At 39.0% G+C, this 26,174-nt stretch overlaps 1 protein-coding gene across 4 annotated transcripts in view; it reads right to left on the bottom strand.

Moving 5' to 3' along the window:
• Positions 1-26,174, bottom strand: part of CLASP2 (cytoplasmic linker associated protein 2) — a 135,605-nt gene that overhangs the window by 26,812 nt on the left and 82,619 nt on the right. For 2 of the 4 annotated variants that reach the window (XM_061996435.1, XM_061996433.1), the window contains exons 15-25: positions 26,015-26,092; positions 25,290-25,457; positions 24,064-24,119; positions 22,399-22,569; positions 19,075-19,098; positions 16,332-16,349; positions 14,324-14,425; positions 9,147-9,317; positions 8,139-8,246; positions 3,946-4,052; positions 465-709 (exon numbers count right to left, since the gene is read on the bottom strand). In XM_061996435.1, the coding sequence (XP_061852419.1) occupies positions 465-709; positions 3,946-4,052; positions 8,139-8,246; positions 9,147-9,317; positions 14,324-14,425; positions 16,332-16,349; positions 19,075-19,098; positions 22,399-22,569; positions 24,064-24,119; positions 25,290-25,457; positions 26,015-26,092 (1,248 nt within the window). The remainder of the gene's footprint in view (positions 1-464; positions 710-3,945; positions 4,053-8,138; positions 8,247-9,146; positions 9,318-14,323; positions 14,426-16,331; positions 16,350-19,074; positions 19,099-22,398; positions 22,570-24,063; positions 24,120-25,289; positions 25,458-26,014; positions 26,093-26,174) is intronic. The other 2 variants (XM_061996432.1, XM_061996434.1) reach the window with 1 other exon arrangement.

Here is a 26,174-nt window from a genome sequence, read left to right as displayed (position 1 = left end):
GAAAAGTATTTTAACACATGGATCAACATGCAATAGTTTGTCTAAAATGAGGCTTTTCACCTAGAAATGTCTCTTGAAACTCATTCATATATTACACCATTCCTGGCTATTTTAACAGGGCAGATAATGAAAAAGATATTCTTAGCAGCCAGTAGTAAACAGTTTCTTCTAAAGAAATATCCAATAGAAAACTATCATCTAACAACAAAGGCCATAAATCAATGCTAGGTGCAAGCACCTGAGGAATCTTTTGTAGATGAAGGATGCTCTTGATTCTTCCATTTTTTAAACACATCCAATACACTAGTGGCCAGAAGTGACAACAGCTTTCTCATCCCTTCCCCCACCTCACTTTCACAGACATACACTCTACTTGCCCTCTCCCCAGCTTTCTGTATTCCTCAGAACATCAGCCTCCCTTTAACTCTGAAATCAAGCATTTTTCCTCTAACATCTTTTCTCACCTTAAAGTTCTCTGGTTCTTCAGTAAGTTCTGCAGGCCCAGAAGCCCTTCTTTTCTCTCAGACCAGTTGGTGCTGGCACAACGATTGAGGACTTCAGCCACATCTTCTGTCTGTCTCATGTACGTTGGTATGCTCCCGTTCCTAGAGCTATAGGACCTCTCTGAACAGGCACTTGATGCGTCACTGTTGGCATCATCGTCCGAGTACATGCCATAGGGCTCGTATCTTCGTCTCACAGGCTTCTTCTATTGTACAGAACATCTCGTGTTAGCACTGCTTCCCAACCTTTGTACACGTACCCACAACCAGCAGGAAGCCCAAGAGCTCAAACCATCAGTGTGACCCCTGCTTCCTGCAGTGACAAATAGCTCTGACTGTTCAGCAGGTCAAACTGAGTTAATAAAAAGATTTTCCAGAAGTATGGCTTGTGCAGTATCCCCAACACAAAAGCAAAGCAAAGCAGAGAAGACATTCGTGTGATGAAATGTTCAACTGAAGTTTACTTGTGAAAATCTGCCAAATTGCATGATAGAGTGAGAAAGACTGTTGAAAGTTAGTTATTTCACTGATAGCTTTGGAGATGTTACAGAAGAAAAAGATTCAGGTCTAAACCTACATATTCTGTCATTTTAACTGACTTGGTATCAAGCACATTAATAGAGAAACATTAAACTATTGAAGAAGAAAAAGAGTTTCTATACCTTAGTCCGTATGTCTCCTAAGAGCTGTTAGCAGTAAATTATTGAAAAGAAACAGAAATTGAGAACAGCAAGGTAAGGCATAGCAGCACTGTGACTATTAAAACTACCTGCCACTGGCAAACATACAGTCTAATGGTAAATGTCATTCTTAGCTCAGTGTCTGATTAGCATGTCGTGCGTTACCAACAAGTAGTTTGCTAAGCTGCCATTCCCAAGGAAATAGTACATATCTCCTGGTTGGTCACAAAGGCTTCTCTGTCAATACCTAGTGGCTTATGCAATGATCTTTGAGCATGAAGACTTAACACACGCAGTCAATTGCTATCCAAGCACAAAACCTTCACTTGATTTTCCTACCAACTTTTTCATCTCTATCTTCATTTCAATCTGGCAATTTTGGCATTGCAACAATTACTTCAGCGGTCAACGTCCTACAGAAATTAATTACATCATGAAAAATCACAAATCCCCTAAAAACAAGCCAAAAAAAAGACACAACATGCCAGAGGGGAAAAAAAGAGCTATTCACGCTGAAAACATACACCTCTGCAAAATAACTCTGCCAGTCCAATTGTGAAGCTGAAGCTAGTAATTAAAGATTCAGTTTCATCACATACTCAATGTAGTTATGTGATTGTTTTCCCTTTAATTGCCATTTGCACAGGGTTCTCATATTTGACTACAGAATAACTCAATAGGATATTGCAATATCAAATAGTCAATATGTGATGTAACAATCAAGCTTCCTGTCAACAGAACAAGCACACATGCATGGTAACACAATAAAAGTCATGAAGATGAGCATACTTAAAAAGGTCACCATAAGTAAAAAGCCTGGGGTTTAGGACACAGAATCTGAAATGCCAAGTACTGTGTTAAACACAAGGCATAAAAATACATAAAGATGGCTACACTTCTGCACTTACACTTCATGCATCCTCTATTCAAACCACATCCTAGCCCTTTGGTTAGAGCAATGTTGTAACTGGACAAGTCTCTCTCATACAATACAAAGCATTCTGGATTGTATTACTGGTGTTATTTTGATATTACATCTCTCAGGGCTCTACATTCTGCCTTTTAAAAACACTGTTCCAGAGTGAAGGTGGGGGCTTCAGCCTCTGACAGAACAGGAGGGCGCTCATAACCAGGCTGTCACCTGAATGGAGCCATAAGTGCAAGACAGCCTGTGTATTTAGAGCATGGCAGGCAACCAGGCATGCAAATACTACACTAATAAAATGTTGCTGTTATTGATCCTTCTTTCTAATGGCAGATTCTAGCTACAACAGGCAAACTAATTTTCCTCTAACGTTTCTAGAAGCATAGTGCTCTCCTGGATCCAGGCAATGGAAACCTGTTTCCAAGAACAAACTTGACTTAGTTGACAAAGCAGGACACATTCAAGCTCAAAAGCAGTCACTGGAAACACAAGTTCCTTCTTAATTTGTATTCTTACTACATACTTTGGCTACGTAAGTCTGAAGAAGTTATGAAGCTGCTAAAAGTACTAAAGCTACTCTTCATGTAGCACCACTGTGGATAAATCCACAGGACAGCCTTTCAAATTAATAGCCAGAATTTTTTTGTCTTTCATGAACTGTTTTTCTATTGTTTCTTACTCCAAAACCCAGACTGACTTCCAGCTCACAAACTAGCAATCCCTATCAAGGCTGAGGACTTTCTGCAAGTTTACAGTATCAGAACACGCTCAATCTCCCCATGACCTCCTGGGCAAGATTTCAGAGATCTCCTGATCCCTAATGCCAGTGAAGGAAGATACACAAATTTTCAACTCATGTGCCAAAAACAGAGTATTAACCAAGAAATCAATAAATTGTCAGACTAAAAGAACATGACAGAGTTCTGAAGATTGTTTCCTTGGAAATTCTCTTTCTCTCTGTCCAGTCCTATCAGGTTATACTTGTGTTTTTTAGAGTCTGATTTGTTGGGTTTTTTACTACTGTTCCAAATAATATCTTTGTTAAAACAGAGTAATAATGAATTCCTTGAAACACTCTGCTAACTAGATAACAGGTACTTACAAATATCCCATGATATTCAAATAGGATACAACATCTGATTTAAAAAAGGCATCTGATTCGTAGCATCACTACTGCAAAATATTTCAGCTTGTTGATATCCGTGTTAGAAGAGCAAAATACATGATGTGTTTGGCTAACTGGGGCAGGGAAACAGAGAAGCCAAACTCATCCTTTTAAAGAACAGCAGAGATGAAAAGGGAGGATGGCATAACAAGTTGTGAATTCAGTGTACCAGTCAAAGCAGAAGGAACCAAAAACTGAACTTAGGAAAACGATGCCTGCTAAGCCATCAGTTGATCTCTTCAGCATCCATCTGGCATGTTGTCAGACAGCACAGCTTTAAAGAGAACCCAGGCCTATGACAGGTAGAGTGCTTTAGCTGTCATCATTCCTAGCTCTGAAAAGCCTTCAGTCTATCCAGAAGTTTGTCTGGCTCTTGTTGGAAACTGCTGTTCAGTGTTACCTGCTCAAGTGGCTCCTTGGGCCACTCCAACAGAGTAATCCAAGGCTACTCCCTGTCTGCCATGAAAAACGTACATTTCACACCTACAGAGATCAATACTTCTGCAGGGAACAAAAATTCCAATGCTTTGCAGCTCTAGCAATTCAGTGTCTCTTTCTTTCCCCATCTACAAGCCAATAAAATAATGAAGAACAAGTTCTTTTGCATACTTCAATGTACAAATGCTAAACATTTTAAGAGTCTCTATCCCACACAAGTGCAAAGATTCTTACCAAAGCATCTGCTACTGCTTCTTCCACGTCAGACCCAGTGTTCAGAACTCTCATAGCACTAACTGATGACGACAATCTACTCGACTGACTAATTCCAAAGCCAGCACCTGTTTTAACAACAACAAAAATAAGTATGAAGAACTGAATCAGCAAAGCAATGTGGGACAAAAACACCACATTCACTTAAAAAAACCCAAGCAGAAGAGAAGCATTTGGTAACATTTTAATTATGTAGTGGCTAAAATACTGGTTATTTTCATTCTGAAGTCTTTAGTGGCACAGTGAAGAATAAGAACTGAAGCTAACAAGCAGAGTCATGTACAAATACTCTATTCCAATATCATAGGGGAAAACCTCCCACAAACCAATGGTTTTAACTGAAAGAACTTCTCTATTTCCCCCACTTCATGTCTTCTTCATTTTGGGTTTTTATTTTCATTTGGAAAGCATATACAATAGGAAGGCTACTGAGAATGCTGATTAGACAACTACATGCATGAAGAATGCTCTACAAATACTGAAAAATGGAAACTAAAAAAGGTTCTCTGCAAGTAAAAAGGAAATTATTGTTGTTGTTAAGGGAGAGAAGGATTAACGTGGCAGAGTGTGGGTGGAGACAAAAATCTAGCAACATAAACACATCTAGCTAGATTATTAAAACCACAAAACTCAAATTAATATAAATGATGGGTTTTAAAACTGAACTAGGAGAATAACCAAGTGGGTGGGGGGAAAAATAATATCCAGGATGACTGCACAGATGACAGCAAAGTGTACTCATCCTTCACCTGTGGCCCCATAAGCATCAGGAGCGTAGAGGGCACCAGTGGATCTGGAGTGATGTCTGGAAGCTGCAATAACAGGATCATATAAACCCTATCTCTCACCCTGGAATCCAAGTGCTGTAATAGTTGCTTAGATGCACAAGATAATATTGATCAAAAGGGTTCAGCTTTAGCCCACGAAACGGAGTATTACACAGCAAGAAAAAGCTACAGACACATTGTTTGATTACACAGAATACAATTACACAGAATTATAGAGGTTTATGTACACTGGATATTTCATGCATGATTTTTGGTTTTAATTCTGAAGATTAAGAGCAGATTAAAAGCATGTTTTAAGTTCAGAAAAGGAAAAAAAAGCGTGGATCCACATGCATGCACGCACACACACACAGAATCCTCAGGGTTATCTAACATGTTCCACTGACACTGGTCTACCATTGTAGAGTGAACTCAACTCCACATCCTAAAGTCATACCAAACATCATCTGCAAAAGGTGACTGCTGCACCAAATAGCTGTAAGTGTTGACAACTTGCATAAGCTTAAGTTGGACTAGATATTCCTTTAGGGACCTTTAGAGATCATCTAATTCCAACCCCCTGCAGAAGCAGGTCCCACCTAGATCAGCTCGTACAGGAACGTGTCCAGGCTAGGCAATCTTAGCCTGCAACTAATGCTTTGTGGAATACTTGGTTCTTTAGAAAGTACATCTCAGCATTGAAAAGCTGATAAGAGTTTCAAACACAAGCAATGAAGGGATAAACCTTGCTATTGCTTTAAATCAACCAGCCCCGAAAATTCCAGGTAAATGGAAAAACTCCAACTCCAAGCATGTAACTCAAGATGATCCTGTCCCCATATATATTTGAAACATGCCAGAGGAGCTTTTAATACAGTGGACTGAAGCACTATATTGGATCAAACATACCACAAATCCAATGCATGTTTTCAAGAACATTCTTTGCACCCCTCACACTGCAGGAATTGTACAAATATCGACTTTTGGTGCTTCATTTAAGAGAAGAATCCAAGTCACACTCTTAATTATCTCAAAAGCACATCATTTCTTAGATAAAAGATGGATATTACAGCAGTCTGATATTTAATGTTAACGAAATGTAACAGAAAAATAGGTACTGCCATATAAATTACAAATCATTTTCTTCTCAGAGTGCCTGTCATGTCTCAGTTTAATCTTACAGTGAGATGGGAAATGATACATAAACATTCCATATCAAAACATTCAGAGAAGCAATTATGTCACATTCAGGTCACTTCATGCCCCAAAGGGCTCAGTATTTGTAAGCAAAAATTTCTGTGCTGAGAAGCAAATGGAATCCAAATTACATTTCCTCCTCCAAACCCAGGTAGAAGTGTCTCCTCTCCACAGGGAGAGCTGAATTGCTCTTATTTCATCTCCTGCTTAACCTCTGAAAAAATCCCTAAAACTACTGATTTTGATAGAAGCTGACAGCATCCCGTAACACAAAAATGATCCAAGAAAACACTGAATGGTATTCAAAACCTTTCAAAGTAAGACAACATAACAGGAGGGATCCAAGGAATCACCATTTTTAGCAGCTATAGCTGTTTTGGGGTTATTTTAAACAACACTGCATTTCCTATCCATGCCACTTTGCATTCTCTGTGCTGTGAGAGAACTCCACCAATTCTATTTGTTTGGGTACTGGTTTTCCTATCTAAACACTTAAAAAAATCAACTCCAATGAAAATAAAACCTCAAGTAGCATCCATTCCACTGACTCATGTTACAGTATTAGTTCAATACAGATTTCTTAAGACAACAAGGATCTGATCAAATATAAAATGGAAATCAGACCCTGCACACATGCAAAATCAAGCTGTGAGGCAGCAAAAGTGTGTACTAAAACACAGCCTGCCAGTGGGGTTTTAGTAAAAGACACAAGCTTACTAATGGATCCTGTATAATGTCAACTTGTAATTTAATTTCCCAATTAAACAGCATCTGGGCAGATCAGCATTAGTTACTGAAACAGCTTTCATTCACTTAATCTGCACTTTCCCTGTAAAACAAACCATGGCTGACAGGAACCATACTGCTTTAACAGACTGTAATAGATTTCCAACACTAATGAAAAGTACAGTCAGGTACCTCAATCTGGGATAGAAATCAGAGATTGACTATTTTCAGACTATGATTAACAGCTAGCATCACTAAGTCCTTAACTGTAGGCCACACTGGAGAACAGGGATACATACTAAAGACTAATTCAAGGATAACAGTCAAAAGCATCAGTTTGAGATACAGTCTTGCAGAGACATTTTTGTCTTACCAAACAATCAAAACAAATAAAAACCCCACAATATGTAAAAAGACTTATACATGGACATGAGAAGCTTCCCTAGTTCTTATCCAACGTGTTAAAAGTAATTATAAGGTACTGTTCCTAGGCCTTGCTGACATTTCAGTAACAAACAACAGCTGACAATCCTGAAATATCTTGTAAGTGTCAGGCCAGTAAGCTGAAAGTATACCAAGTGAAAACAAAGCTTTTGCTCATGGCAGCTTCAGAAATGAAGACTGAATATAGCTCTGTTTGTATGTTAAATGTTTTCCATTCCTCTTCTCCTCTATGCAACAACAGTTCCACATTTATTTGTAACAAGTGATTATTTATCACTAGTTGTACACTGATTAAAAGTAAACTTGAGAACTGTACTTTGTTCATCTGCTCCTACAAGGACTTTGCTACTTGCCCTGTTCATTTTCAGCAAATGGAAAGAGGCCTTAGAACACAGTCCTGCTTCAGTACATTGCTCCCTTACCTGCACCATCATGTACTTGCTTGAACAGCAACAAGTGAAAAGTGTTATTTTGTCACACAATACAATTAAGACAATATATCTACAGAGATACAAAACAAAGCTTATTTTTCTTCTTATACACTGGAATGATTCATGGACTAGTGAGCAATTTTGAATACTTAGTAGACCCTGGCTGCTGATGCAGAGAGACAGAGGCTGAGCCATGCTGCATTTTTTGCTCTAGCTGGTCAGTAAGAACTGGATTCTCTAACTGCACTCAGGCAACGAGTGCTGCCATGAGAAGAGAAACAAACAGTTTCAAAAAGCTTGCCATAAGCACAATGGCTCTTCCTAAAGAAGTATCTAAATGCTGTATATCATGTAACTTCCCAGACTCGGTACTTCAGCTAAGACTGCCACTAGCAAAGCATTTACTTTTCATCTGTGCAACCCATTCACACGTTGGTCAATTTTGCATCCAAGTGGTGAGTGAGCCAAAGGAAGGGGAAAAAAATCACTGTGGTTGGCTACAAGCTAAATGAGGGAGGCATGGATTCGTTAGGTGCAAATAATGAAGGGCAAAGACAGCCATGCACAATGAGGGGCTCTGAGTACTTACCAAGGGGTGGAAAAGAGCGGACAGGGCTCGTGTCCCTGCTACTTTCACGGCTGGCCTCCCGACTGCAGCCCTGACTCACACTAGGCCGAGGAATGCGGCTGCCTCGTGCTAGTATGATTCAGGGTACAGACCAACAGCAGCACAGAAGGGAGAAGACATAAGAAAAGTTGCAGTTTTAACGCAATTCTGGTTTTGCAGTAAGATCAAAGATGTATTTCTAAGACAAAGACACTGATGATGATGTCGTTTTGTAGTCGTAACTGTTTCCTGATGGTGCTGGATTACACCAAGTGTAGTCAGTCCCACCAAACTATTCCTTGGCACAGCTAAAAATGGGGATTTACCAACTCTTTACAGAAAGGTTGAAAAAACTCTTGAAGAGGCCGGAGAGAAAACAAGCAACAGAAGATATGATCAGAGTATTGATTCAGAATTTGTGCCCAAGTTATTCTGCAGTAACATAAATAAAAACACCTACAGCTTTCTAAACAAGGAAAACAGCAGAAAGTTAACGTACTAAAGGTAAAAATCAAAACACAAAGAACAGCAGTAATGCCATTAAACATCAACTGACTGTAATAAAGTGTAATCAGGTTCTACTGTGAGATTTATGAGGTATGATGTTCATTTTTGTATCACAGAAGCATACACATGCACACACACAGAAGACTAAAGAGTAACCAAGTAAATCTTCTCAAAACAGCATCACACTTTCATTCAGTGGATGTGGGTATTTTGAGGGTGGGGATAAAAATGAAGAGAAAGAGAGGAACAAGGAAGACAGGGATGTGAGGAAAAGAACAACTACTGCATTCTGATGGCAAAATAAATCAAGTTTCATCTTGAATTTGGAACTGTCTTGTACAAAGACCAGACTCACAGAACAGACACGTTTCAGGTTTTAATCAATACATATTCTAACTTTATCATACACCTACAATTAAATGCAAGATGTAGATACCCAGTATTTCAAGTAGGAAGGGCTGTAAAGAAACTAGTGATTCTTACCTACTGACAATCTAGAAGGACTAGCTTCTCTGCTGCATCCCTGACTTCGTGGGATTTTGCTTCGCTTTTGTGCAGCTGCAGGATTCACTAACACCCTCTGAACTCCTGTGTTCATGGTGGAAAGGGTGGTGGTTGTCAAAACTCTTCCAGGAGACCCAGATCTACTGCCAGCTGAAGGCAAAATGAACAGATGTAAGTAACAGCATATGGAAGATAAACAACCATGGTGAAAAAGAAAAGAAATGCTTCAAGTTAGTGGCAAAGTGGGGGTACATTGAAATGGTCTGGAAAAACATACAAGGGAAAAATGAGAATTAGAAACCCCTGGCCCAAGTTCTCACAGTGCTACACACAAGGGAGATAATACAGTTGACACAGTATTTAGGACTAGACACACTCAAGAAACCATAAACAGCATTTCTAGTCTTCCCCAACAGTTCCAATGTCCCCAACATGAACAACTGGTGCGTTCATTTTGTAAATGATATGGTTTCACTAATCACATTATTGAAAAGTAAGTGAAGAAAAGAGGGAACTGCTGGAAAAGAAGAAGTAGCAGCTTTCTACTAGTGATGCCATTATCCCAGCTCTTCCAATGCAACCAGTGTTTTAAGAAAAGAACATACTTTTAATAACATTTTATCTGTTCTCCCTTGCTTTTAAAAAGCAGGGGCTCTTCAAGGACTTCTCAGAAGTCAAATACAGTGTCACTGAAGACAATTAAATACTTGGTGTCCGTTTCTTTGGGGGCTATTCAATTGCTTTCCCACAAGCTAAAAAATGTGCACATTTAGTTAAGTATCTTCTGTTTCTATTAATCAAAACTGCACATTACATATGTGCTATAAATGGCTTTTTAACACACTGTACTCACTAGCAGAAACTGGTTGCTGACCCCTAGCTTTGCTATTGCAGTTAGAAAATATAAGTTCTAAGCCCTAAGGAGTTCATTCTTCTCAAGCTACAACCAACCTATAGAATGAGTTGACAGCTGCAGAATTCAAGGAGTTTGACCAAACACAAAGCAAAAAGTAATTTTAACCAAAGGTTCATCACATACAGATACAAATCTCTCATGACTCTTGTCCCAATACCCAGGTAACTGTGTGACCACAGCTATGCCGTCAGATCTACAGACTTCACATGCAACATCTCACGTGAGTTTCATGGGTTAGTTCTTAATGAGGCATGTTTTAAACAGGTACAAGTTGATTAAAGCTTGACTATATGAGAAAAGAAACAAAATCCCCAACGAAAGAGAAGATATGCTGTGTGGAAGGGAGAAAACTGGAACCATGGACCATGCATATACTTTCAGAGTCATTGTTTGAATTCAAACTTGAAATGATTATTTATTAAAATCCCTTTTACAAACTCTGGGCCTATTCAGCAGAAATGATAAATAGAATATTGCACAGCCTGGAAAAAAATAAGCTTAACTCCTGGAGCAAATAAAGAATAGGCAAATGTATGAAATGGTTGTGGTCTGCATCAGGGCATTTCAGCTTAGACCTAACGTTACTGTGCCTGCTGCCCAGCCTCCTGAATTTTCTCTCTCTTTAAAACAGTCAAAGTATTGTGACATTTTCCACCATGCTGGAGACTTTTAAAAGGTTTTCTTCAATAAATCAAAAGGCTGAAAAACTTTCTCTTCTCATAACAAACAGAAGCAATACCATCTCTCACTTCAACACCTTATCTTGTTGTCTGACCTGCAAAGCCTTCTCACCCACTATAGTGTAAATAAACTAAACGAAGCTTAATATCCTGAAAATACGATGGTATTGGCATACTGTTAGCAGTACCACCACCAGTCCTAGATCTAAGTGAACTGACAGATGAAAGAAAGATGACTAAAACAGCATTCCGAAGTGCCAAAACTCTCTCACCTCTACTGCCTTCTGCGTAAGGATTACAGCCAATTAGGCAAATGCAGCATTGAAAAAGAAGTGAGCCAGTATTTCTGCTGAATAGGGTCCTTAAATGAGATATGTCAAACAGGTGATCAAACAATGATGTATACACAAATTCTGTAGACTCTTACCACCAATGGGGTTAGCAGACTGTGATCCTGAACAAGTGTAAAGGCAGGATTAGGGTAGGGGTTTATAATCCATGAAGAGGGAGGGAGCAGAGCAGATTAAAAAATGGATGGCAAACGGAAATAAGAAAGCTTTAGTCATTTCACACAGGAAAAAAAAAAGCCACAAGGGGGTTAGGCTAAAGCAGTGCTTTTAAGTAGCTCCCACAGTTGAAGAACTTAACTCAGATGCTACATGTACAAAGCAGATGAAGCCAAGCTGCACAAGCAAATTACAATTCTTCAGCTTCTCTAATCAACAACTGGATAGCACTGAAGAATTTCATTTCAATTAAACATGAAACTGTAGCCTTCACATTACTTTAAATGAATGTCACATTGCCAAAAGGGTTCAAGAAGATCAACAGCTGAACAAAAATTACACACAAGGCCAAAATGTTTTTAAGATCTTTTGTTTTTTGGGACACACAGTAAAGGAACTGAGCTGCAGGTGCGGTGGATGACCAAAAAAACAAACTCACAATGGCACAACTGAAAAGACTTGCATAAAATTTCAGGTTTTCCACTTCAATGTTCATCTGGAGTTTAAAAGCAAGAATTTGCTTCCATTCAGAAATTTTTTTTTGCTCTTTCTCCAAACTAAGATCATAAGGGCAGCTTTTAGCACACCTGGCTGAATTACCTGACAGCCAATCACGAAGAGAGGGAAAGGGAAAAAGGGAACTTTTTTCCCCCAAAGTTAGGAATAGAAGAAGGGCTATGGATTGAAAATGCATTTATTTTATGCTGCAACAGGATAAGAGCAGCAAAGGGTTTCTAAAACCCTAAAAAGGTGTCTTCTGTCAAAGCATTCACATTTGCAAGTCTTTCACAAAATGAGCTAAAGAGTCATAACTCTCAATTTACAAAAGGGTCTGTGTTACAGTGTTGCTTAAATGTCACATGAAGCTGTTTTCCCACTATAAGCTGGGAAACTAAAACAAATTCCTGTATGGAAACATCAAGGATCTCGCTCCCCACAATGCTCTGAGAATTGAGTCACACAGAGAAACATCCCCCACCCATGTAACCAACACACAGTGCCTGACAATCCTCCTTTGCCTGTCCATTTGTATTTGCCCTGTTTATCTTCCTTAAAACATCTCAGAATTCTTGTTCTCCCCCACTGACAGGTTATAAAAGGAGCTGTGTGAAGCCATCAGTTCTCAGCAGAAGTAGTAGTGAAAGGCTGCAATGATGCATTCATGTATTAAATTCTCACACATCATCAGATGTGGACAGACCTAGTTATTGCACTATCAATTCAATTTATCTCTTTAGACATTAACATCGTGCAAAGATGAATTCTCTTGGAAAAAATTGCCATTATTAGTGAAAAGGAGCTGGAAAAGCTTCTGTTTGCTTCCCTGAATATAGTCAGGTTAATAAATATGACAAGAATTATCACAAAACATTGCCACCTAAATTTCAAGTTCATCCAACAGCTGAAGTTTTGAAGAATTTGCCACCATTATGCAAAGCATGAAGGTGTTTTCAAACAGCTTATTGCAATGGATGAAAATGAACTTTCAATACCAATGAAAAGGGCATTAGAGATACTCCTTGCAGCTCCTCATAAAAAGTTATTTCATAGGATTGTTACCTCTCCTCCCTTTCAAATTATTAAACCAAGCATTCTTGGCTTAAGATATAGTGTAGTCATCCTAACACTGAAAACATAGAACAAGTTTTGCACAACCTTTGTGACAGCCAATAACTAGACAAGCTCTTATGCCACAAACATTAGAGGTATTAGAGCATTGTCAAAACTCCCCCCCAAAAAAAATCACTCAAGAGAACTTCTGTAATTGGATTTCATTATTTTGTATCCATCTGTTTGGATTTTTTAGGAATGTTTATTTCACACAACCAACAACACTGGATCAGGTTAGATCCAGCTGGATTTGTTGAGAAATGGAAGTAATATAAAATTGAATGAGAAGTACTCCCAAAAGAAGAGCATCCCAAAATGCTTTTACCTGAAGTAAAAGACCTCTGAAGTAGATCTATAAATGATTAATGTAGTTACTGCTATGAAGGTAACTGTTTCTGCCATGAAATACAAAATTAAGGGATTATATTAGAAGAAAATGGATATAGTTACTGACAAAGAATTGTAGTGGAAAATTCATAGTCTCCATAATTGACTGGGTTTGTCCTGACACACTTTAGGACTGGTTAGTTTATTCTAATTTCATCCATAATTTGTCTTCCTTTTATTCGTTCCATTGTTTTCCACTTGGATAAAGATGAGAATCTGAAAACACTACAGAGCTTAGTCAGAAGACGTCTGTTGGAGACATCAAATGTGTGAACAAACTGCTGCAGGTCAGTCAGTATCAAGATAATGGGGGCAATAGGTCTTTCCAATTCACGACAGAGCGCTCAGAACTTTTTGCATTTGCTTTGGTTTCTAAACACAAATAGAAAATTAACTCTAGATGTGTTGACATGTAGTAAATTGCTTGCTTTAACTCTTTGATTCAACATAAAGTAAGTAACTGATTGTAAAGTTAGTTTAGTATTCTTACTCCAAAGAAGAATTAAGGTAACAGTTGTAATACAATAAAGGAATATGTCTAAGAGATAGTGCCTAGCTTTATAGGCAAGTAGGTATTTTGGTCTAAAAGTTAGACTTCTTGAGGAATTAAGTTTTGCAGGCAACACTGAGGACTCCTCTTTCTTACTTGTCCACGTGTTATATGAAACTGACAGAACTTCACTGCTATTTCATGTTGCAGAGGTCAGAAAGGGGGGGAAAAGAATGTTGAGAAGTTATAATTGAAGACACAACTTAGGGGTAGATTTAATTTCCTGTTGCATTATCTGATTTGACTGGCAAACTAAGACCTAAGCTAGTGTTTTGTCCAGAGAAAAACAACATGAATTAGAAAAGCATGCAAATACCACTGACCCAAAACACTGAAAAAAATACCTTCATCTTTCTCAGTCGATGATGAACCTAAGGCACAGAACAACAACTCAGTATGTAGCTTTGTTGGAAATTAACTTTGACTGTAACCATTGCTCAATGAATATATGCTTAAGCATTTGGCCTCTTTTAGCAGGTGTAACTTGACAAACAGAGAATACATACGCTGAGACTGTGACACCACTTTGGTTCTACTCCGTCCTCTGGAATCTGTTTTACTACTTCCCATACTGAGAGAAGGCGTTGAAAGCTTTGTTCGGATACGACCTAGAGAAGAAAAAAGGGCATTAAATCAGTTCTTTTGCAGTTAAGTGAAAAGCAAAGCACCAGCAGCTTTTACTAATATTTTCTTAAGCTTCTGCAGCTAAGAAGCAGCAGCATAATGGAAGTCAATTGGTGAAATCTGGCTTGGGATAATTAGTAGAAATTTGAACACCTTGAAGGATGTAACAGTTGTACATGTGTCAGTAAACAATGTACATTATCACTTAAAGACCCTCAACTAGCTAGCTCATTCTTGCTTCCTACATAAAACAGGTTCATCATATTATAGAAGGGAAGTGTATTTCAGTGTAACTGGCAACGGATACACTAAGGTCCCTGTATCAGCTACAGTCCTCTCATGATCACTCATGGTTGTAAATCTGTGTTTGCTGTCATAAAACTACAAAAATTTGGGGTTTTGACAATGGTTCTGAGGTTTCTTCCCAACTTCACTTCTCTTTCTAGAAACCTCAATACAAGCTTTCTTAATACTGAAGGTCCTGCCGCTTTTCCCAGCTGCTGTCATACAGACTTCTAACAGATTTCCCAAGCCATTTACAGCATTTTGCCAAGACTTAAGTACACTTCAGTAGTTCTCAGTGACAACATGATTCAAGGAAATACTGTTCTCCTCAATAGATAGAAGAACTGAGGAAAACACAGAATAAACTGAGTATTGATCCATTGGCTTCTCTCTGGGATGCCAAACCATCTTGATTTTGGGTTAAACCTTCCTGCACTGCTGGTCGTGTTCCTCATATCATCAGGAGTATACAATGAGATTATAAAAGAAAGAGAGACTCCAGTTGGATGAATTATAGGCAACTGAAAGATTATTCATTAAAGACAATAGCAGAGCTGTGCATTCCCTAAGCCAGTCTCCAGGAAAAGGAAACAAAAAGCAAAACAATGCTAACCCTCACTCTTAGAAGCTGCAGGAACAAAACCCAAAAAGCTTTTACAGGGTGGATCTAGCTCAACAAATAATCCACTTTCAGCAACAGCATGATTAAAATATTCTCTAGACATGTAGAGTCAATATTTGACCCAGAAGAATTAGGTACACAGACTGTTATTTAGCTCTAGCCCCTTTAGGCTTTCCACAGCAGAATTTGGAGCCCAACGAAGTTAATATTATTCATCCAAGTAGAGGGAATAGCCATAGATGAGAGTCTATAAGAAGAGAATCAGGATAAAGGAGGTTATTCACTAAACTATTAGAAAACAATACGGTAGCAAGATGGGTTAGATTAACTGGTCCAAACTCTACTAGTTATCCCCGTGCAATGGCAATGTTTTCCCACTGAGTGCTGGGAGGCTGCAAAGCACGTCACTGCGTTCAGAATTTGGCCCAAAGACTTAGGAATACAGAGTGCCACTATTTCAACAACATTAAATTATCACCTGGTTCCATTTTATGGGGAAAAAACCAATTGATATTTGTGAAGCAAATGAACTGGTAACTCACTTGGAGTCTCTACATCCATCCACTAATGACAGGTTTAAATGTTAACAGTGTATTGAGAATTAATTCCCAAGTCTCAAAGAGATGAGTAATAGTAGCACCTGCTTCCCAGAGCATGAACACATTTGATGAAACACTCTGTGAGGAGTTTCGCTCCAAAAAACAAATGCAAAATTAGAAAGCTCCTGGGGTTGTTTTTTTCATACTAAAAATGTTAAGCAATGATGCTTCTACTGCAGATGAGTACTTGAGAAGTGAAATAAAAGCAAAAGAATTCTTAAAATAACACTACATGACAACCAAGTATTAGATGCATAAAGCTATCTGGAGTTCAGAACCTCCACAAAGTCCCAGGAAGGCCACATTCTACTTGTAAAGCTTGATTTGTATCAATGAAAATATGAAGCTGAAAATATTAGCTCTTCTAACAAAATGTTTTCTTACCATCTTCAGAAGCTGTTCCTAAACAGAAGAAATAACAAAATACATGATATTCCAAACAGTACTGTGTCAACTCTGCATCGTTTTTGAGTTTAATCTCACAAGTCTTGACCAATTTTATCGTGTCAAGAGGTCTAAAGCTTTTGTGTTGCAACTCCCATTACTGAACTGAAGCAAAATGATCAAGAAACATCCACACTATACTGCTAGTGATTTACAGGAACACAATATATAGCACTGCCTTGCAAAACTTGTTACAAAACCACCACAAAAACATCAGTAGAAAAAATAAACACCTAAAAGTCAACAATATGACATCTACAGATCAAAACAGACAAGGAAAATATTTTAGTGCAAGGTCTTCTGAACCTATAAAACAGAGAATTAGAAATCATCTCAGAGGTACAACACAGTTTCCCACACTGGACAGTGATAATTTGATGGGAACTGTCAGTAAGGAAGATTTCTCTGAACTTAATCCACGATTACCTTCAAGATCTACGTGCTCAAGATGCTCAGAGAAGTGGAAGTAATATGAGCTGGCTGAAACCAGATCACACTTGAGCAAGTAAGCAAAGCTTAACGAGGCTCCAGTATGACAAAATGAAAGTGGGACAAATCTTTTTCCTAACATCAGTCCCTAGGAATTGATGGGGAGCTACCTAAAGAGCCTGAAACAAACCTGACCATGGAATAGAATATGTATTAGTTGTGATAAAAATGCCTCAAAAATATCAGATGCATTTTTATTTTCACTTGCTGCCATTTCTGCCTTGAGAACTAAAATGATACAAATGTCTGTTAGTGTTTTTGGCTGGCCTGACCCAACTTGCTCAACAACATTGACTTCGGCTTTCTCATATCTCCAAGGCACTGTTGTTAAAAAACCCTAAAAAACTAATTCAGTGTACATTTCAGTGCTTTTTCACAAAAACCAGTTAGAGTAGCATGTATGTAGGAGTGCTTCACAGTTTTCCAGACTAAATCTGCCAGTCTGTGTACAAAAAACCCACTAACCCAAACCTTAAACTACTCCCTGCAAATGCAACATTCTTCCAGAGTTGGATCTTGAAAGGCAGGTTCTGTGTCACAGCTAAGCCAGGCCAACAGCTAGCTGCTCCTAAAAGGGTGGTTCATCTCCTTCCTCTCTACTCCACCTGTTTTGGATGGCCAAAGGCTCACTGTCTGCTCCAAAGAATAAATAATAGAATACTACCTGGTTTTGGTTTATGAAACCAGTTTTCTCAGGTTTGTTCACTCACAGTGATGGAATATGGAGTATAACAAGGCATCAGTGAAGGAAGTGGCAAAAATGTTCTCAAGATAAGTGAGAAAAGGCAAAACAATTAGTTCCTCCTGGTGAGGGTTAGATCAGAGCAGCTATATTGTAACTACAGCTGGAAAGGTAAGCTGTCCTTCTGTCTCACACGTCATTTCTACAGATATCCTCCAGAAAAGAAAACCCTGCTCTTCTGATGAACTGTTTAACATTCTCTTTAGGCAGATGTGAGAGACACCACTAGATATGACTGCTGGACACAAGAAAGAAGAGCCTGCACATACAGCCCTAAGAACCTTTATGGCTGGCGACAATGTGCAAAAGCTCAAGGTTAAGTGTTTTTGGCACAGACAACTACCATGAAATCCTGTTATTTACAACATAAGGAAACCTAACATGGAAACAACCTGGACAGACATTACTACTCTGTACAACTCCCTCCCCCATTTTATTCAGGTAGGCTTGTCATCTGCAGTACCCCAAAATGGCTCAAATTCTTCCCTGAATTCTCTCTCATGAAATTGATAATCTGTGCTGTAAATGATTCAGGATTCTGGGTTTTACAGATGTACTGTCTTACTGTTTTCATTTCTATGTAAAATATTGCTTTGCTGCTGGTAAACTACACATTCTCCAAAACAGACACTGTTAATAAACACACCTAATATGAATTAAGTAGGAAACATAACTGACTTGGTAAATGTTCCCCAGCAATAAGTCAGAACTACAATTATCAGGCATGAAGTTTAACTTTTGTCTCTTAATTATATAGAAAGCATTACTTGCACATACCTGAAACAAGACAACTGCTATGAGAACTCTGACTCTCAAAGGCTTTGCACTTTGCATAAAAACCCATGCCAACTCCCTGCATGTGTTTAACACCGTGAATTAAGAAAAAGTGAGTGTTGAAACTTAACTGGAACACCTGGACCAGGTAAGTCCTTCTTAAACTAGCCTTTAGGAGAATTACATGGTATTATGGGATTTACAGGCACTTCAAATTATGAAGCTAGGCTACATGTGGATGGATGTTGACTTATGAAAGAGAAGATTTTAGTTGTATTTTTAAGTAAAATTCTTACTGATGCACTCCAGCATCTGCTGCTCTGCCAAGAGTCAAATCATTTGATAGATAAAACTAGGAAACCCAATGGAACTAGAGCTGAGACAGGCATGTATTACTTACAGAATTGCTCTCTAATTAATAAGGGTTTTGGGGAAAAACCATCAGTGACATCCAATTTCTGGTACAGTTTCTATTCTTGATACAGACCCATCACTAAAAACATTGACACGTACAGCAATAACACAACATATACATTGAGACATCAAGATGACATAGGGGTTAATGAAAACAGCATAGTGTTTTGTTAATAAATACATTAATCATCAATAATTTTACATAAAAGACACTTTATTATAAATATTTAATAGAATAAGAGGACAGACTAAACAGTTTCTTACCATCCATCTTGTCAGAAGTATCCTCTTTGTTGAAAAAGCAGGCAAAGAAACATGGAAAACTTAGTGTGTTAGAATAAAGGTGTTCACAGCAGAGTCATAAAACATTAATTAAGGAAAACACATTAATATTAACTACAGCAGACACATTTATCCAATTCATGCATGTATGAGCTACCTTAAGTAAAGCTAGTTTATCCCAGTGCAAGTTACAAAACTACAGAACAGAGTACTGCACAGGGATGCTGGATCTCTCCATACTACTCAGATTTGAGCAAATCCTTACAGCAAAATTACTTGTCAAGTTTCATGCTTGGTGTCAACAGTTATTGAAGCATCAATGCATAATTATATCATTACTGCACCCCAGCATTTCCATTTCTTTCATAATTTGCTACTGAGTGTGAAGCTCCCCCTGAGGTTAGGGACAGGAGAGACAAAGACATCACAATAAAGACAGAGGACAAATGGGAGGAAGTTCCAGTCTTGTTTAGCATTAAAGCTTTAGCAGTTGAGCTGGAAGGCAGTGCATACATATTCTGACAGTAACAATCAATTGAACTATTTAGTGCGAGACATACACAATTACAGTAAGTCTCCTCAAAAAGGCCATTAATACTTGAGGATGCCAAAAACTGCCAACATCTAGAACAATTTCAGCAGAGAATGTCCTCATGCTTCTAGAACAGTCTTAAAAACCCCAGACAAAAGATAAATAAGCAAGTAAGAGTTCTTCAAATAATAAAAGGGAAACAGTGGGTGCTGACAGCTATGGATTACTATGCTCATGAACTTGTGGTCCTCTGACTCTAGTATTGGCAGCTGCTTAAGGAGAACATTTCTCTGTCAATAAGGGTTAAAACGGTAATAAAATCACGCTCCAGAGGAGCTTTTGGTATTGACTGCAACACTTCAAAAGACGTGCAAAGCATTATGGAGAGACAGTAACATTTTCTAGTCTTATTAACACAGTCAGCACTGTCTTAAGAATTCTGTCATTTAAGTTGCCATATTTGGATTTAGCATAAACTCTCTCCTTGAAACCAACACAGGGGAGAAGTTGACAAATGAGCTCATTTTCTGAAACACAGCACTGGTGTGGATTCTGGCTCCATTCATTTTAAGAGTACCTTTGGAAAACTAAGAGCAAACAATATTCTGGGGTGGACTGCATGGTTAATCCATAGGCAAACACACTCTCTGCATCAATACATAAGGAGATGTCTGTATCATTTAAATTACCTTACCATAACATTGTTAGCAGAATAAGCCAAGATCAATCAAGCAGAAACAGCTTTTGTCTCCTTGACTATCACTGTCTTTCCACCATCTGTAATAGGCTCTGGCTTTGCTATCTATTGCTAGTATCAAATTCTTTTGCCATTTCAAACCACCATTGTGTCCTTCTCCAGAAGTCACTGGATCTGTCAGCTAAGTCAAGCTTCCCAGCTACTCAAATCCTTCAAAAGAATATGACCTGGATCTTACTGACTGTTTGTTCCTCTCCCTCATCCCTACTCACCAAATCTATAAGCCATCAAAAGAGAATATAAGATACTTCTTTATTATTGTTATTCTTCTGCATTAAAAGCACCACTACTGACTTCCTTCAAGACCTCTGTGACCTTCTCAATCCCTGCTTAACAAATTCTGGGCACAAATCACATCTTGCTTAACATGTTCTGAAAGCAGAACAGTACTCCCAATGAGCTCATTTTCTGTGAAATTCTTAACACCAAGTAGTCCATTTCAGCAGCATCAAGAAGAGAGATTAACACAACTCCAGCTCTGAGACTCAGAATGTGTCCTGTTACACACCAACACAGACCAGGGGATCACAACTGATCACAACCCTAATCCTGGGGATAATTCCTCCCACTTATTTCAGGCTTTTAGGCTTCAAGTTGAAGAAGAAACAGAGAATTCCTCAAGTGATAACCAGAAGAATATCTTCTCCACCCAAAAAGCTGGGCAGCTTTAGTGTCCCATCTGCTGCCAGCAGTTTCTCTGATCCATCCCCTCAAAGACACTAGAGAGAGCCTATACCTGAAACTGTGATTTCAAGTACCAAGTATTCCTTTTAGTCAGCATTGCTCATGCTCATAAAGTTTAATCCTATCAATCAATGATGTTAAACCATTTCAAGTAGGCCCTGATGACAAAAGAATCAACTTATTCTAAATAGTTTTCCACTTAAATTTCAAAAAGCACAACTAAAAACCTGGAAAACTATAGCCTAAGTGTATCAGCATCTCCCCAAATACAAGGCAAATCACAACTACATAGTTTCTCTGTCTCTCTTCACAGAATGGTAGGAGTTGGAAGGGACCTTTAGAGATCACCCAGTCCAACCCCCCTGCTAAAGCAGCTCCCACCTAGATCAGGTCACACAGGAACGTGTCCAGGTGGGTTTGGAAACCTCCCAAGAAGAAGCCTCCACACACTCCCTGGGCAGCCTGGGCCAGGGCTCCCTCACCTCAACAGGGAAATAGTTTTTCCTTATGTTTAAATGGAACTTGGTGTTTCAGCTTCTTTCCAGTACCTCTGGCAATACTGTCATTAGGACATGCCTCATGATCTAGCTGGCACATTATGCAGAGAACAAAAACTGAGTTTCGTTAACACTGAACATTGCTTCTCCCACTGCTACTCATGAAGTATGGATACACTAAGAACAAAAACATGCTCATATTCCTTTATCCTTCCCACTTAGTTGAGGTTTGAATATCTACCACCATCAAATACTTCTCTGCTGTCTTATTATCTGTAGCACTTTCTGTATGTAACAGTAAGTACCAATGAATCCTATTAATGAAGACTGTCACTTACAGAGTGTTCCATCAGCATTCTCAGGAAGAAATCTATGAAAACACTGTTGTGTGTTACAGTGTAAGACACTTCTGTATTATGTGAGGAAGCTACCAGTCACTGCCAAGGTATTTCTGTAGCACTGTTGTGGAATACTCAGCTAACAGCTGACAAAACCAGAAATCAAGACTTAACTAGCACTTATTTCCCTATTACTTCTAGAAACAAAGAAGCCATCATCACCCATCTGCTGTTAAGGTGCCACTCCTTCCAATACTGAAGATTAATGTCAGACTAACACATTTTAAGAGCATAGTATGGATAGATTCTTTGCATCTGCCATTCTTCCAGCACAAGAGAAATAAAACATCTAACCAAGCTGGCTAAACTCTGTAACACCTGCTTCTTTGCAATATTCCAATGCTACTAAAAACATCTCTTTTTCAAACATGGATGTACTTTTGATCCCAAACTTCCAAACCCATTCCCCAGTCCTGTGTAGGTGCTTCCCTTACTTACCTAGGGAGGCGTAGGAGCCCGGTGGCAGCCCGGCAGCCGACAAGCGGCCAGCAGCAGCCGCCTGGCCGGCAGCGTGGCGCGCCTTGGCACCCGCCGCCGCGTTCACGTCGATGTCGCTGCGAGAACGCTGCAGGGTTCCTGGGCTGGGAACACTCTTGCTGCTGCCTGAAACTAAAGTGGGAAAAACAAAAACCAACCCAAAAATAAGGAAACGAGTTGATAAGGAACAAAATGGATTATATTGATAAGGTTAATGTTTTCTACTACTGTGGCAAGTAGAGAAAGACATGAAAAAAGCCTATGTCACATTAATAGTGAAGAAAGTTTTACTGAGGTTAAGAAACAAACCTAGACCTGGTGTTATCAAGAAATTCAGATACAGAATAGTTTATTGTACAGTAGTATTTATCATCATTCAGTATGATGATGAAGGTAGTGGAGCACCTTTCTTCTGAAGAAAGGCTGGGGGAGATGGGGCTCTTCAGCTTGGAGGAGACTGAGGTTACAAATACATAAAGAGTGGGTGTCAGGAGGATGGAGCCAGGCTGTTCTCAGTGATGGCCAATGATAGGACAAGGGGCAACAGGTACAAGCTGGAGCAGAAGAGGTTCCAAACAAACACAAGGAAGAATTTCTCCCCTGTTGAGGTGAAGGAGCACTGGAAGGGGCTGCCCAGATGGGCTGTGGAGACTCCTCTGGGGACATTCAAACCCAGCTGGTCAAGTTCTTGTATGCCCTACTCTAGGTGGTCCTGCTCTGGCATGGGGATTGCACTGGATGAGCTTTTGAGGTCTCTTCCAACCCTTAAGATTCTGTGATTCTGTGACATGTTATTTCACACACACTAGTACCAATTACAGGACTCTGCATATTGGTGCTATTTCCTACATTACTGAACACTTCACAAACATTAAGATAAAGCCACAGGCCAGCTGAACGCATGCCCTGAACTGCTTTAGGGGCTAATCTTCCGTGAAGTGTTTTTATAGTCACCTCTCATTATTTACTGAATATTAGCTCTTCAGGTAATTTTTAGCATTAGTTTATGTCTTGAGAACTTCACTCCCCCTGAGCTGTTTCAGCATGCTTTAAACAAGCACTCAAAATCACAGGCCACCTGGAAAAAGGAGAGCAATGACCTACATCACAAGAATTACAAAGACACAATGTGAATAAAGAAAGACACTCAATTCTGGAAACTTGGGGCAAAATTCAAGTCTTACAATCGTAAGTTTGTGGGTTTGTTGTATTTTGGTTTGGGATTTTTTTATGTAGAGCCGCAGCTACGTGGGAATAACTGAAATGTACAGCGAGTCCTTCGTTACCAACTGCCATAAGCCTAATAACCATGAACAGATCACAGAACCATGATTTGTTTCTTTGAGAGCAACTGTTCCATGACAAAGCTCAAAGATAAATGCTCAGTTAATAGCATCAATACATAGTAAATTATGTCTCGTACTTCAACAATTGGAAATACATAAAATGGCAAGTATGAAGCAATTCAAGCTCCAGGTGCAGTCTGTAGTGACACACACCATTATTCAACTTGGAAACAGGGTATGTTGCTTAAAAGAATAAAATGCAAAGCTCAATTTATAACTTTTACTTCTAAGAACATGAAGAACAATTGCTGTGTACTACACTACGTTGTAGGCACCTTACCTCTGCCTGCAAGGCTTGCTTGGCTCGCTGCAGACCACTTAGAAGATAAAGGCCGACTGGAAAAAAAGTCAGTACATCCATTAAGTCTCATTTACCAGATCCAACAGGCAACAATGAAAGATACACAACTAAACCTTTCCTGTTCTTTCCTCTTCAGCTTTCTCAGAGTATTTTAGATAAGCACATGACATGCAGAATGGTAAAAGACAAATTGTATTCCATAACATGACACCTTTACCACAAAGCACTGAGCCTTTGCTCAGCCACAGCCATACCTTCTAACATGGAGTTCAGGCATTCCAGATTTGGTCATAGAAAAGTTTAAAGTGGTCAGTACAAGCTTTTATACACAGGGATGATCTCCTAAATCAGCTGTGTAACAAAAACAGTGGGAGCTACACAAAGAGCTTCATTTACGAAAGAAATGATGAGGTGTCTGCAGTAACGAGGAAAACAGGTGTAAAACCTATAACTTCACCAAGTGTTAGCAACAGCTACACTACAGACCTGTTCTGTGGCTTTGAAATGAAGCATCTGAATGGAAATCTAATAGGTTTAAATACTTTAAGGAAGCTTTTTAGGGTTTTAATGAAAAAGTTAGCACATACTACCACTATTGCATCTTTCTACTAAAAACACCAGTAGTTATCTTCTGCTATTGGTATCTAAGCAAGCTTTAGTCTAGACAGCTCAAGACTGTCCATACATCTCAATAAACCATCAGCTACAGCACAGACATCCCTCTCAAACAGTAATTATCAGAGCTGCAAAATACTGCTAGTAAGTACTCAGTACTGTCAAAGCAGGAGAAAAAAAACAACCCAACTATCTTCAGTCTGAATCATTCTCATGCTTCCCAGTGAAAAGGGATACGAAGAGAGTAACACCATTGTTCCTTTCCTAGCCTTATTCACTGCATGAGAACGCTGGGCATCATCATCACAGAACACTGAAGAGATTTTGGTGTAACAGAAGCTGCTAAGGAATAAAGGAACAAATGTGTGAATCCCAGGTTGCTGAAAGCCAGTTAATGATTGCTCTTAATGATTTTTCACCTTGCTGGGCTAACACTATCATAAAAAAACCCACTAAAGGCTTTTTCTTTACATTGCAGTGACAAGACAGAACTGCAGGGTTTTTTGTACACCACAGAAGTCTGGCTCATATACTTTTGTGAAACAGTTTTTATTTGTTTATAGGCTCAGAAATGGCCAAGTGACCCTTACTTCAGGCTCTCCTGTGAGCTGGAGGATGACCTGTCTGACTGAGGCAGAGATGCTATACTGCCGGAATTCTTCAAGTAGGTTTGGAGGCTTCTTTGATAGGGAGGCTCAAGAGAATTGTACAGAGTCTCAGCTTCACCAGGAAAGTGATTTCTAAGTCCCAGGTAAGCCCTGTGAAGTAAGAGAATAACCACATGTAACTGCTCTATGTTTTCTTCAAAATATAGTCAGCAGGAAAGATTACAGAATGAACCAGACAGAGGAGGGAAAATAACACAGACAAAATACATAATGCATACAGCACTGCTCACCAAAACATTAAAGAAACCCGTTACTGGGTCTATGCTCTGAAATTCACACATTTACCTACTGATTTCATGGAGAAGCAACAGAAATTGTTGTCTGGACTACTCACTAAGCCAAGTGCTACGATTGTTTAATGGTGAGGGGGTGAGGGAAGAGTGATTATGCAGCAACATCAATCTTTATTGACTTCTGTTTCAGTAGAATCCTCAAATGCTGCATGACAGTATTAAGGGTTTTAACTTTTAGAATCTGTGTTGCAAAAGAAACTAGGTATTAACTCAGGAACTTGGGAAGAGAAATAACTTTGTGTCTAACTTGTGTCCTCGCCTGGAGCCGTATTTAGCTGTTCACTTCCTATTAAAGCTTTCTATCACTCACATAAAACACGCAATTTCTTAGAGAAAAATTAAGTCAAAACTCACTTTCTTGCTTCCACTCTTGCTTCTGCATCAGCATCATGAATGCCCTTCTTGATTGTTTCAACCAAGACAGCTGCATGCCTAGAAGAAAAAGACATTGTTCAGACTATTTTGTTACTGCAAATTCTACTTTAAGCATTCAAGTTTGATACTTCAATTAACC

The sequence above is a fragment of the Colius striatus genome, chromosome 5 (genome assembly GCF_028858725.1).
Source record: "Colius striatus isolate bColStr4 chromosome 5, bColStr4.1.hap1, whole genome shotgun sequence".
Taxonomy (NCBI): domain Eukaryota; kingdom Metazoa; phylum Chordata; class Aves; order Coliiformes; family Coliidae; genus Colius; species Colius striatus.
Note: the sequence above shows the minus strand (reverse complement) of the source record. Positions and strands in the feature narration are given on the sequence as shown.